At 36.0% G+C, this 12,456-nt stretch overlaps 1 protein-coding gene across 2 annotated transcripts in view; it reads right to left on the reverse strand.

Annotated features, from left to right (window-relative positions):
• LOC123537167 (BTB/POZ domain-containing protein KCTD3-like) overlaps window positions 1-12,456 on the reverse strand; it is a 79,429-nt gene that overhangs the window by 60,328 nt on the left and 6,645 nt on the right. For both annotated transcript variants that reach the window (XM_045320768.2, XM_045320778.2), the window contains exons 2-6: window positions 11,553-11,606; window positions 11,110-11,155; window positions 5,178-5,251; window positions 3,416-3,474; window positions 2,347-2,427 (exon numbers count right to left, since the gene is read on the reverse strand). In XM_045320768.2, coding sequence (XP_045176703.2) covers window positions 2,347-2,427; window positions 3,416-3,474; window positions 5,178-5,251; window positions 11,110-11,155; window positions 11,553-11,606 — 314 coding nt within the window. The remainder of the gene's footprint in view (window positions 1-2,346; window positions 2,428-3,415; window positions 3,475-5,177; window positions 5,252-11,109; window positions 11,156-11,552; window positions 11,607-12,456) is intronic.

The raw sequence follows: 12,456 nt of genomic DNA on the forward strand, positions 1-12,456 counted from the left end.
AATGATAATAATGAAATTTCAAATGAGTCCTATAAATACTGACTGAGATAAATCCATTTTTATTAAAATCAGGGGAGGTAATCATGCATTGGTATATGCATGTAGAAGATACAGTCATACAGAATACAAGCCATTACAACAATATATTAGAAAAGTAAGTAAAAAAAGAAATTTTTTGCCATGGAAGACATAAATAACGTTTGAAAGCAATCTCATTAGAAGCTGCTAAGTATACTCATATACATAAAAACAAAGGGAGGTAATTTGTCATAAATTCAGTCAATATGTATCTTCACTGATTGTCCAAGTCCATCTGATGGCATAAATGAAATTTCATATCAATATCTTCATTAGTTACGGAGATATACCTATTTTAATTTGAAACAAGCAAATTCGATGAATTGGAATCCCCCGCCGAAAGGGTCAGAGTTGAGGAACGGCAAAAAAATATATCCAGCACAAAGTTAAGAATGTTACCAAGAAGCAAGTAATTTCATTAGTCAAAATCAAATTAAAAGAAAATGAATGGTTTGTTTGGGTGGGGCTGGGGGTGGGGGGGGGGGGGGGGGTGAGGATACAACAGTTTACATGTTGATTATAAATATTGATAGAAAATGAAAAATGAAAAAAAAATAAAAAAATAAAAAAAAAAATGGGGGGGGGGGGGGGGGGGAAACCAGGTGTAGGTACACAACATCACATGTTTATAATAAATGTTCATGGAAAAGAATGAAAGAAGTTTAATGAAATTCTTCCAATTGGTTGGTTTGTTATGTACAGATCTGTGGATTTTTAAACAATTAAAGGGCAATAACTATATGGAAAATTGACCAATGGAAAAAAAACTTGAAGGGCATCGTCGCAGTATCTTGGTTCATGTCTTTTTCAAGTTTGATGAAATTCTACCTGCTAGTTACTGAGAAATGGCTGCAGACGGACATTTTTCATTAAATCAAGGGCAATAACTCTGACGGAAATTGACCTATCAAAAAAAAAAAAACTTGACGGGCATCAGCACAGTATCTTGGTTCATGTCTATTTCAAATTTGATGAAATTCTACCTGTTAGTTACTGAGAAATGGCTGCAGACAGACATTTTTTATTGAATCAAGGGCAATAACTCTGAGGGAAATTGACCAATGAAAAAAAAAACTTGACGGGCATCATCACAGTATGTTGGTTCATGTTTATTTCGAGTTTCATGAAATTCTACCAAGTAGTTACTGAGAAATGGCTGCGGACGGACGGACGGACGGACAACGCCATTTCAATACCCCCCTCCCGATTTCATCGGCGGGGCATAATAAAGGGAGGTAAAGGGACATAAAATCAGTCCATAGTTATCTACCCTAATTGTCTGAGTCCAACTAATGACAATAATGAAATTTCAAATGAGTCCTATAAGTACTTACTGAAATAAATCCATTTTGATTAATCAGATATAAAATATCTCCAGAACCTCTGATTGGATCTGAAAGATTCATCATGGACTCCAAGATTTATTGTTGTTGAAGATATTTTGCAAGTCTGTATTAAATTGAACCATAAATGAAGTCTCTATATGGCTGAAAAAGCCAAAATAGCCAAGTTTGGACTTTTAAGGGGCTGTAACTCTGGAACCCATGATGGGATCTGGCCAGTTTTCGAAAGGAATCGAGATATTTTGCCAATACAAGTTGTGTGTAGTTTGATTAAAGTTGATTGCAAAATGTTGTCTCTTTCGTGTTCACATGCAAAAAATAGAAAATTTTGGCCTTTTTAAGGGCCATAACTCTGAAACCCATGATTGGATCTGGCCAGTTTTTGAAAGGAACTGAAATATTATGCCAATACAAGTTAGGTGAAGTTTGATAAAAATTGATAACAAACTGTGGTCTCTATCGTGTTCACAAGAAATTGTGAACAGACGACAGACGGACAACAGACGAAGGGCGATCACAAAAGCTCACCTTGTCACTACGTGACAGGTGAGCTAAAATTATGACTGCAAAACATAATTTACTGTGGAATGCTATAATTTTGTGGCATGATATTGCGTAGTTTTAGCCAAAATGGCTACTTCGTTGGAACATGAATTCTTGAATTTCAACTTTTGAAGGTCAAATGAAATGGAATTTGATTTGTTTGTTGGGATATCACAGTACACTGAAAATGACACAGGACTGCAACTCCAATAATTATGGTCCTAAGCTAAGGAGCAAGACAAACGAGTTTTTTGGGATGTACAGACAGACCAGTGCAAGTTAACTCGCAACACATAAACATAACTTGGTGAAAAAAATATATTAAATGGTCACTTTTAACTGTAAATGTTAAATGTCAGCTTCAGAACCAATTGACACTTACAGGGTGGTCCGAGGTAACCATGGAACAGAACATCCCCACATGATGCCGCATCCAGCTCCTCGCATAAACACAACCGACGAACTGCAAAACAAATATAATCATACCCTGATGGATGACTTACAAATTTCTTTAGCATTTTAACAAAAGAATATCACCTAATGGCTGTTAAATGTGATAGCTCCATATATGGTATGTTAGCACTTAGCTGGAGACAATTCTAAACAGCGTGAGACCTTCTGATGGAACATTATCAAATATATGTTAAAGATATTTAACTGAAATGTTAAAATATTATATGTGACACTGACTGCCTTGTACTGCTTTTATACAATGTCTTATTTCTATCTGTGACACAATACTATAGTATCTGAATTTGATATGTAACTTAAGTTTTCCTGACTGAGGGATCTCCATAGTGGAATGGTAAAGGTAACATAGTTCAAATCACTTCCCTCTCACCACTAACTGTTCTACATTCTGCTTGGTAAGTTAAACAAGGAGCTGCGTTCAATAAACGCTTGATGCCCCCGGTGGCATCCTTGTCGATAGATATTACACCTTATGGTTACATCTGTATTAGTATCAATTCATTCTTGTAAGCAGTATTGATGCTTGACGAAACGGTCCCATTTGGTTAACCAAGAGATGGCCCATACAAAGCAACCTAGTCCAAAACGAGGTCAATGTCAAGGTCAAACTGAGGTCAGGTGATGTCTGAAGATGAGGAATGGTCACAGTTTACATCTGCATTAGTATCAAGTCATTCTAGTAAGGGGTATTGATGCTAGACGAAACGGTCCCATTTGGTTAACCCCGTACGGCCGGACAGACGAACAGACAGGACAATCACTATATGCCTCCGGCATCAATAGATGCCGGGGGGCATAAAAAAATTTCAGGTAAGGATGTCATCCTTAACATGCAAAAGATCTGCAGTTCTACCTAAATACTTTCTTGTGCCTAAAAATTGTCAAGAGGATTCTCCTCCAAGGGTATAAGCTGGAAAGTTGCATTTCAATATAAATTGTCTCAGTGTGACTAAAAACAAACAAAATATGCAAACACATACCTAGTGGTTTAATGCCATAGAATTCTGCCTCATGCTTCAACCAACTTATATCTACATTGCTGAAATTTAATTTGGAAGAAACTCTTATTACCAGTAATCACATTAAACATAGTCACAATATCCATAACATATATAACCTTATGTACTTTCTAATGAAATATTGAGAAATACTTTGTAAACAAAAAAAATACTTTCCTAAAGGCTTGTATTTATGTCACTAAAGTTAAATATGCTGTCTATATTTTCAATGCATGCTGCAAAATGTTTCCTGTATTTTCACTAGATGCAATGAACATAATCTTCTGAATTACACAATTTTTCCTATTTTCACTGAAATTCTGGAATAATGTTAGTAAGTATCCTTGAAAAATGAGTTAGGTATCATTTGACATGATCAATGCATAGGAATAGTGAAGTAAACTATTTCCCTGTCTTTCAAAATTCAAATGACAACCGTTCTGTAGAACTTTTCATCCAGTATGTCTACAAGTACACAACATTTAACCCTTATAATGCTGAACACCATTGATTCTCCCTTTGGGACCAGTGGTCTAATCATGATCTGCACTGTTTGCCATTCAGTCAGTATCTTTTTTGGTAAGAACCCCTTTTAACAGTTAATGGTACTGTCCAAATTGAAAGATGAATGAGTTCATTATAGAAATATAGCAAGGTAAGTGTTAACTTCCACAAAGGAGGGAGTTAAAACAGTTGGCTGCAATTTCTTTTTAATTTTCTGCATAGCACAAAATGCTAATGTTAGGAGTTTTAACTGAGTTCTGGACTCTTCATATCATTCTTCAGTACAGTTCAATTTTTGCACTAAAATAAAATGCCAATACAGCCCCAGTAAATCTAACAACAAAAAAATATCTTATAGAAATAGGGGTGAACACAAAGCATTGCCAGTAAGCTTCTGTATCTATTTATAGACACTCTGACCTTCTTGCACTTTGACCTCTCAAAGAGGTGATTCAATAAAACTAGTCAGGAATATGATTATTTACTTATTGCAAAAAATGTGCAAGTCCAACATCTGGAAATTATAACAAGAGCTGTCCGTACGACAGAGCGCTCAACTTTTCTCAGTGCTTGACTCTGAATTAGAGCTTTGCCAGTAAAACAAATTCAAAGTTAAAACGGGACATAACTCTGTCAAAATTCAAATATGAGTTATGGATATTGTGTCTCCTGGTGTAGACTTTGATAGTGAATAACTATTTTGAGTTTCAAGTCGAAAGCTTTAATAGTAACAGATATTTGACTTGATCAAATTTTTTTTTAAAAATTCTAAGTTAAAAAGGGGCATAATTCTGTCAAAACTCAAATCAGAGTTACGTGGATTGTTTCTCCTGGTGTAGAATTTGATGATAAATAAGTATGTTAAGTTTCAAGTCAATAACTTTGATAGTGACAGAGATATTTAACTTTATCAAAAACTTTAACCAAGAATTCTAAGTTAAAAAGGAGCATAATTCTGTCAAAATTCAAACCAGAGTTATGGGGATTGTTTCTCCTGGTGTAGACTTTGATAGTAAATAACTATATTAAGTTTCAAGTCAATAACTTTGATAGTATCAGAGATATTTGACTTTATCAAAAACTTTAACCAATGGCGATGAGGACGACGGTGCAGACACCGGGGCGAGTGCAATAGCTCTACTTTTTCTTCGAAAAGTCGAGCTAAAAATGATCTAAATTATACCAAATGCTTTCATCTTTAATCAACAATATTCTAAAGGTGTATTTATGAACCACTTACCTCAGATCAACTTCTTTTGTTCTAAGGTAATTTAAAATCACAGTAAATAAGACTGGATCTCGGTCAATAAATATCTGAAATAAAAAATAATCCAATGAGATAATGAGTAGGACAGAGACTGTGAAGTGAAATCTGCAGCATCAACAAAATGAACAGGAGGGTACACGGTGACTAACCACAGTTTCTTGATGCTGAAGATTTCAATTCATAACTTCTACAAAGTGACCAACCCATTTGACTTTTAGATATTGTACACACAGAGAAAATGGCCAGATTCAAGAAGCATTTTGCATATATTTTCCTTATTACTTTACAGATTTTCTTAAGATATAGAGTGTCAAAGATCTTATACACGAGTGCTATCCTCAGTCAGTTTTAAGTAATTTTCTCAAACACCTGGCCAAACTGCGAGTGTGTATGTTATCTAAATTGTTAGACACAAAAAGCCGTTGGGCAAAGTGTTTGAGAAAAGAACCGAGAACTGCGGTCAGATGCTGTGTGCAATGGAAAGCCTTTATTTTGTCATCTTTGACACACTTTATCTTATAAAAATCCATCATGTAATAAAGAAAATATAAGCAAAAATCATACCTGAATCGAGACTTTTTCTCCTCATGTACAGTATTCAAGTCAGCCTGACTTGGCACCCTGCCCTACTGTCATACGTATTTTTATATACAGCAATTATTAGGTCAGTCTCTTAGAAATGCTCTTCTTAGGGATCTCAGTGATCTCACTCTATCCAAGTACATGACAGCTTATAATGACAGCAACAAAAACCACTAACTCTGAAAAATTCGGTCCCTAATAAAACTAGAAGATACTTTTGTAGAAAAACGCATGCTTCCCCCTCAGCATAGTCGCACAGTCAAGAAGTCAATTGGGGACAGGAGCGAAAGTCAAAGAGACACTGATGGTTGTCTGCAATAGGGATCATCTACTTGGCATGTCTAATCATACCACTAAGTTTCAACATTCTGAGCCTAGTGGATTGGAAACAGTTTTCCATGTTCAGGCCCCTGTGATTCTGACCTTTGATCAAGTGACCCCAAAATCAGTAGAGGTCATCTACTCTGCATGTCCAATCATTCTATTAATTTTTAACATTCTGGGTCAAGTGGTTCTTAAGTCATTGATTGGAAAGCATTTTCTGTGTTCAGCCCCGTGACTTGACCATTGATGGACAGACCTCAAAAACAATAGGGGTCATCTACTCTGCAAGTCCTATCACCCTATAAAGTTTGAAGGCTCTAGGTCAAATGGTTTTCAAGTCACACCAGAAATTTTTGATTTCTATGTTCTGTCCACTGTGACCTTGACCTTAAATAGAGTGACCCCCAAAATCAAGAGGGGTCATCTACTCTGCGTGTCCAATCATCCTATGAAGGTTCAACATTCTGGGTCAAGTGGTTCTCAAGTTACTGAACGGAAATGGTTTTCCATGTTCAGGCCCCTGTGACCTTGACCTTTGATGGAGCGACCCCAAAAACAATAGCGGTCATCTACTTCATAAGCCCTGCCACCCTATGTAGTTTGAAAGTTCTAGGTCAAATGGTTCTCCAGATATTGATCAGAAATGAAGTGTGACGGATGGACGGAAGGACAGACAAAGCAAAAAACAGTATGTCACCCCAGCGGGGGTGGGGGGACATAATTCCTGCCTTATGGCAAAATACACATCATGACTATTTGTAAAATCTGAAACAATTCTTATGCTTGTTGGACACAACAGTGATACAGATGAATTAAAGGGCAAATCTCTATACACTAGTCTTAGGATTAGGAAAGTATTTACTAGGGCCGGGAAGATTTCAAATTTTTAAAACCGTTAATCATTTGTAAGAAATCGAATTAGAACGGTTATGGGCCGCCAGATTGAAAATGCTCTTTGCCTTCCTGATGACCGTATCAAGTAGAGACCGTACCATAGCTCTTCGCATTCTTCGATTTTTCAAAAAAAAGTGGTTTTTACAAGAGCACCGGTTACGACTAACAAGAGATCACAGAGTGATCTTGGCTCCAACCAATGTGCCATTTTAGAGTGTTCCAAATTTCAAGACTTATTGACTAGCTCAAGGTCAAATTTTCATTTCCGTACACAACACTGTGCATGTGGTCCAAATTCGAAAGCTGTAGCTTGAGAAATGTGAAAGTAGGTCACTAGATCAATTTCAAGGACAAAGTTCTTTGTATACAAAACTATGCGTGTGCATCAAGTTTGAAGGCTGTAGTTTGAAAAATCTGAAAGTAGGTCACTAGGTCAATCTTAAGGTCAAAGTTTATTTCGGTACACAAAACTATGCAAGTGGTCCAAATTTGAAGACTGTAGCTTGAGAAATGTGAAAGTAGGTCACTAGGTCAAAATCAAGGGTCAAATTTCACTTCAGAACACAAATCTATGCATGTGGTCCAAATTTGAAGCCTGTACCTTCAAAAATGTGAAAGTAGGTCACTAGGTCAATGTCAAGGTCAAAGTTTGTTGCGGTACACAATCCTATGCATGTGGTCTAAATTTGAAGCCTGTAGCGACAGAAATATGGAAGTAGGTCACTAGGTCAATCTTAAGGTCAAAGTTCATTTCGGTACATAAAACTACGCAAGTGGTCCAAATTTGAAGGCTGTAGCTTGAGAAATGTGAAAGTAGGTCACTAGGTCAAAATCAAGGTCAAATTTTATTTCGGAACACAGAACTATGCATGTGGTCCAAATTTGAAGTCTGTATCTTCAAAAATGTGAAAGCAGGTCACTAGGTCAATGTTAAGGTCAAAGTTTGTTTCGGTACACAAAACTGAGCATGTGATCCAAATTTGAAGGCTGTAGCTTGAGAAATGTGAAAGTAGGTCACCAGGTCAAAATCAAGGTCAAATTTCATTTCGGAACACGAAACTATGCATTTGGTCCAAATTTGAAGCCTGTACCTTCAAAAATCTGAAAGTAGGTCACTAGGTCAATGTCAAGGTCAAAGTTTTTTTCAGTGCACAAAACTATGCATGTGGTCCAAATTTGAAGGCTGTAGCTACAGAAATGTGAAAGTAGGTCACTAGGTCAAAATCAAGGTCAACTCATGTCAAGGTTCATCTTGCCACTCAAAAATATACATGTGGTCCAAATTTGAATGTTGTAGTTATTGACAAGAAGATTTTAAAAGCTTTTCCCTATATAAGTCTATATGAACCATGTGACCCCCGGGACGGGGCCATATTTGACTCTTGGGCGATAATTTGAACAAACTTGGTAAAGAACCACTAGATGATGCTACATTACAAATATCAAAGCCCTAGGCTTTGTGGTTTGGACAAGAAGATTTTCAAAGTTTTTCCCTATATAAGTCTATGTAAACCATATGACCCCAAGGGCGGGGCAATATTTGACCCTAGGGGGATAATTTGAACAATCTTAGTTGAAGACCACTAGATGATGTCACATACAAAATATCAAAGCCCTAGGCCCTGTGGTTTTGGACAAGAGGTTTTTCAAAGTTTTTCCCTATATAAGTCTATATAAACCATGTGACCCCCGGGGCGGGGCCATATTTGACCCAAGGGAAATAATTTGAATCATCTTGGTAGAGGACCACTAGATGATGCTTCATACCAAAAATCAAAGCCCTAGGCTCTGTGGTTTTGGACAAGAAGATTTTCAAAATTTTTCCCTATATAAATCTATGTAAATTATAGAAATAAACAAAGGGCCATAACTCACTCATAAATTGTTGAACCATTCTGATTTTCAGAGGGACACATCTAGGGTACTAATACATCATTCTGACAAAGTTTGGTCAAAATCCCCCCAGTAGTTTCTGAGGAGATGCGATAACGAGAAATTGTTAACGGACGGACGGACGGAATGACGGATGTACGGACTACGGATGCAGAGTGATTTTAATAGCCCACCATCTGATGATGGTGGGCTAAAAATGTAAACAACGGACTCTGTTTATAAATTATTTGAATAAATGAATGATCATCGATCTCAGTCATAATACTGATTGACAGTGAATGCTAATGACTCCATGTGTTGCAGAAAGGTATTTAGTTTGTAACTGTAATTTTCTATGAATTGATATTCTCTTGAAACTTGTAAAGTAATTGCTTATACCGTATTTTGGTGTGTGTAGGTCGCGGTAATGTATAGTCCGCATCTAATTTTTGCTCTGGAAATGGTCGGAAAATTTAACTTCTAGCGTATTAGTCACAGTTAAATTTCGGACTTTTTCCCCAGCAATATTTAATATTTACCGGCAAAAAAGTTATGGCGGCGGCCATATTGATGCCGCCGACTGAATTATTATCAGAACCTGATTGGTGGAAATCGAACTGTGTTATTTTCGTTCCCAACCGTTTCGTACAAACAGTAGTATCGGTAACAGACTACATCAAAGAAAAGCGGCTTTTTGACACTAACTGGCAGCAGACGGTTTGCGTTTACATTCTGTTATCATGCAAGTTTAAGTGTGAATTGTTTGCACAGCAATTATAACACCTTTCCGTGTCATGTAATTAACCGCGTTCTTTTGATTCTGAGTAAAAAGATTAACAAAATATCTCTTTTTGGATTTTTTTCTTTTATTTAAAAATCAGAAGTAAAAAATAATCTTTCAAGTTTTTTAATACACTAAGAATTAGTATAAACAATGTTTTTAAGACCTGTATAACACAAAAAAGCACCCTTCAAATTATAGAAATCGAAAAGACTTTTTGAAGCCGCATCATTTTTTTTTAAAAGATTTAATCTTTATACCTGCATTGTATTACAATGTTTACATGGTCTGCATTGGACTTGTTGTGGGAACATTCCATAAAATGGCATTTTCTGTCCAATAAGCGACTACGAGTAAATATCCGAGCTAATCATGGTCTTAAAGTAATCAATGGTTTATAGCGATGACCTATGCTGTGAATTTTATCCACAAGAAAGTGCTTTTTCTGTATTTTTTGCAACTGACTTGTAGTGGGAACACCTCAGAGCATACATATCGAAAGTGGCTGAACAGGAATAGCATTAAAACGAGGTTGGTTTGGTGAGGAAATGGTAGTACCGGGGGTAGCACTTTCAAATAGGTTTCGAATCATGTGCATGATATTTCTCCAATATATTGAATAACAAACTTACGCCCTGATTTATAATTTTTGTTTACCTTTTCACTTTCACTTTCGAGCTTGTTGCAGGAACAAAATGACGTAGCGCGATCACGTGATTGGGCAGACTGATAGCATCTTTTTGCTGTTAAAGGATTGTTCTAGTTGTTTTATATTTTTAGCACACAGTATCATGGATCATTATTTAGAAATCCAGATCACAGTTGAATGTTAAATCAAATGCACCCAAGTAGAAAATATTCGCTATATTATGTCCCTTTGGTGTTCCTGCTCTCCAGGTCCAAGAAGAGTTACATTTCCTTGATCACAAAATTTTCTTTTACATGAAAATATCAAATGCTCATAACTCTACGCTTCTGGTTAAAATATTGTTAATATATCTATTTTTGAGAAATATATGTACATTTGTCTTCATTTCAAAACTTTTTAACTTCATACCTATGATTTGAAAAACTTAGGTACTATCTCTATATCAAGGTACTTCCAGCAGCTGACTTCATTAGGAACTTATGGATGTTATGGTTTGCACGCAGTTTGAAAATTAATAAGTGATATTTTGGTGTATTTCATTTTAAATATATCACAACAGGTGAATCCGAGACTGTTAATTATGTTGATGTGTTTTAGCGGAAATATACTGCGGGTCAATGAGCTGGTCAAAGAAATATATAAAGATTAAGTACGATTCGTGATGTTTATTGTTTAAGAGGGATTAGCAGTTTTGCAAAATTGAAACCGGTTTCACCTAGTAATCTAATTGGATCCAATTAACCGAGTAATTGTCCCAGTCCTAGTATTCACCAATATTCCTAAAAATAGAAAACCGTACTTACAGCTCCCTTATCATCTTTTAATGAAGAAATCCTTCCACTCAGCAAGCTGAAAAGATCACAAGACAATAGTAATAACATATGACTTCAGAAAATATTCAAAACCTGTGGTAAAATGTTGTCACACTATTTCCATATTAAATGAAGTTTTCTTAACTTTTTTTATGAAATTTGTTTGTTTGTTTGTTTGTTTGTTTTGGGTTTAACGCCATTTTTCAACAGTATTTCAGTCATGTAATGGCGGGCAGTTAACCTAACCAGTTTTCCTGGATTCTGTACCAGTACAAACCTGTTCTCCGCAAGTAACTGCCAATTTCCCCACATGAATCAGAGGTGGAGGACTAATGATTTCAGACACAATGTCGTTTATCAAATAGTCACGGAGAACATACGCCCCGCATGAGGATCGAACTCACGACCCCGCAATAAAGGGAACAAGTATGTACCTTGTAAAAAATGAATCTTGAATCCATGTCAGAGTCTCCTTTGAAGTAGCAAACCTGAAATAACATAAAATGAAGCACATGGTAAGTATATGTATATATTTGCCAAAACAATGACATATGATATTCAATTCTAACAACCAGGTTAGAAAGTTTCAAAGTTTCATTAATAAGCTATTTATAGTACTTAGCAAGAAAGGGAAATAAGTTTTGTTTTTCTAAGTCCACAAAAAAACTCCTTACCAGGTAGAGATACCTTAAAATAACCTAAAAATTTGAAAGAAACATCCATGTTGTACCACAGAAAAGTGGTCTTTTTTTCAAAATATACATATTGTAATAAACAAATAACGTATTTAAGACAAAAAAGAGATCTACATGTACTTATTTCAAATACCAACGAAAAGTTCAATTCATTCTGGGAAGATGAGAGAGCCAAGAGTGGGAAGTCGAGGTTGGTAACCAGCAAAGTGGCTATTCTTATAGTTCTGTCGGAATAGCCTCGTAGGCTATTCTTACAGCGCTCCTGTAAGAATAGTGAAAAGCCGGTAGGTGGTTATTCCTATGGCAGTTTTGCATTACAATACATTGTACTGAAGATATATTTTGAATCGATTTCGGAAATGACATGTAATCATATTTGGTCATTGTGTTACAAATAAAACGTCAGGTCTGAATTGATGCAAACATGTCGAGCTAATGTGTGACAAACGTCAAGTATAAAACTAAATTAAATGTTTAGAGTGGTAAGAGATTTCTACTGTTGTGAAAAATTTGCATGTATATTCACGGAACATAGACCAATAATTCTCTAACTGGTTTAGTGAAACACTTGGCAGAGCTCCAGATAAGCTGCATATTTGCGTATTTACGCAATTAAAATTGCAGAAAACCCAACTGAATTCAT

This window comes from Mercenaria mercenaria, chromosome 1 (genome assembly GCF_021730395.1).
Source record: "Mercenaria mercenaria strain notata chromosome 1, MADL_Memer_1, whole genome shotgun sequence".
Classification (NCBI taxonomy): domain Eukaryota; kingdom Metazoa; phylum Mollusca; class Bivalvia; order Venerida; family Veneridae; genus Mercenaria; species Mercenaria mercenaria.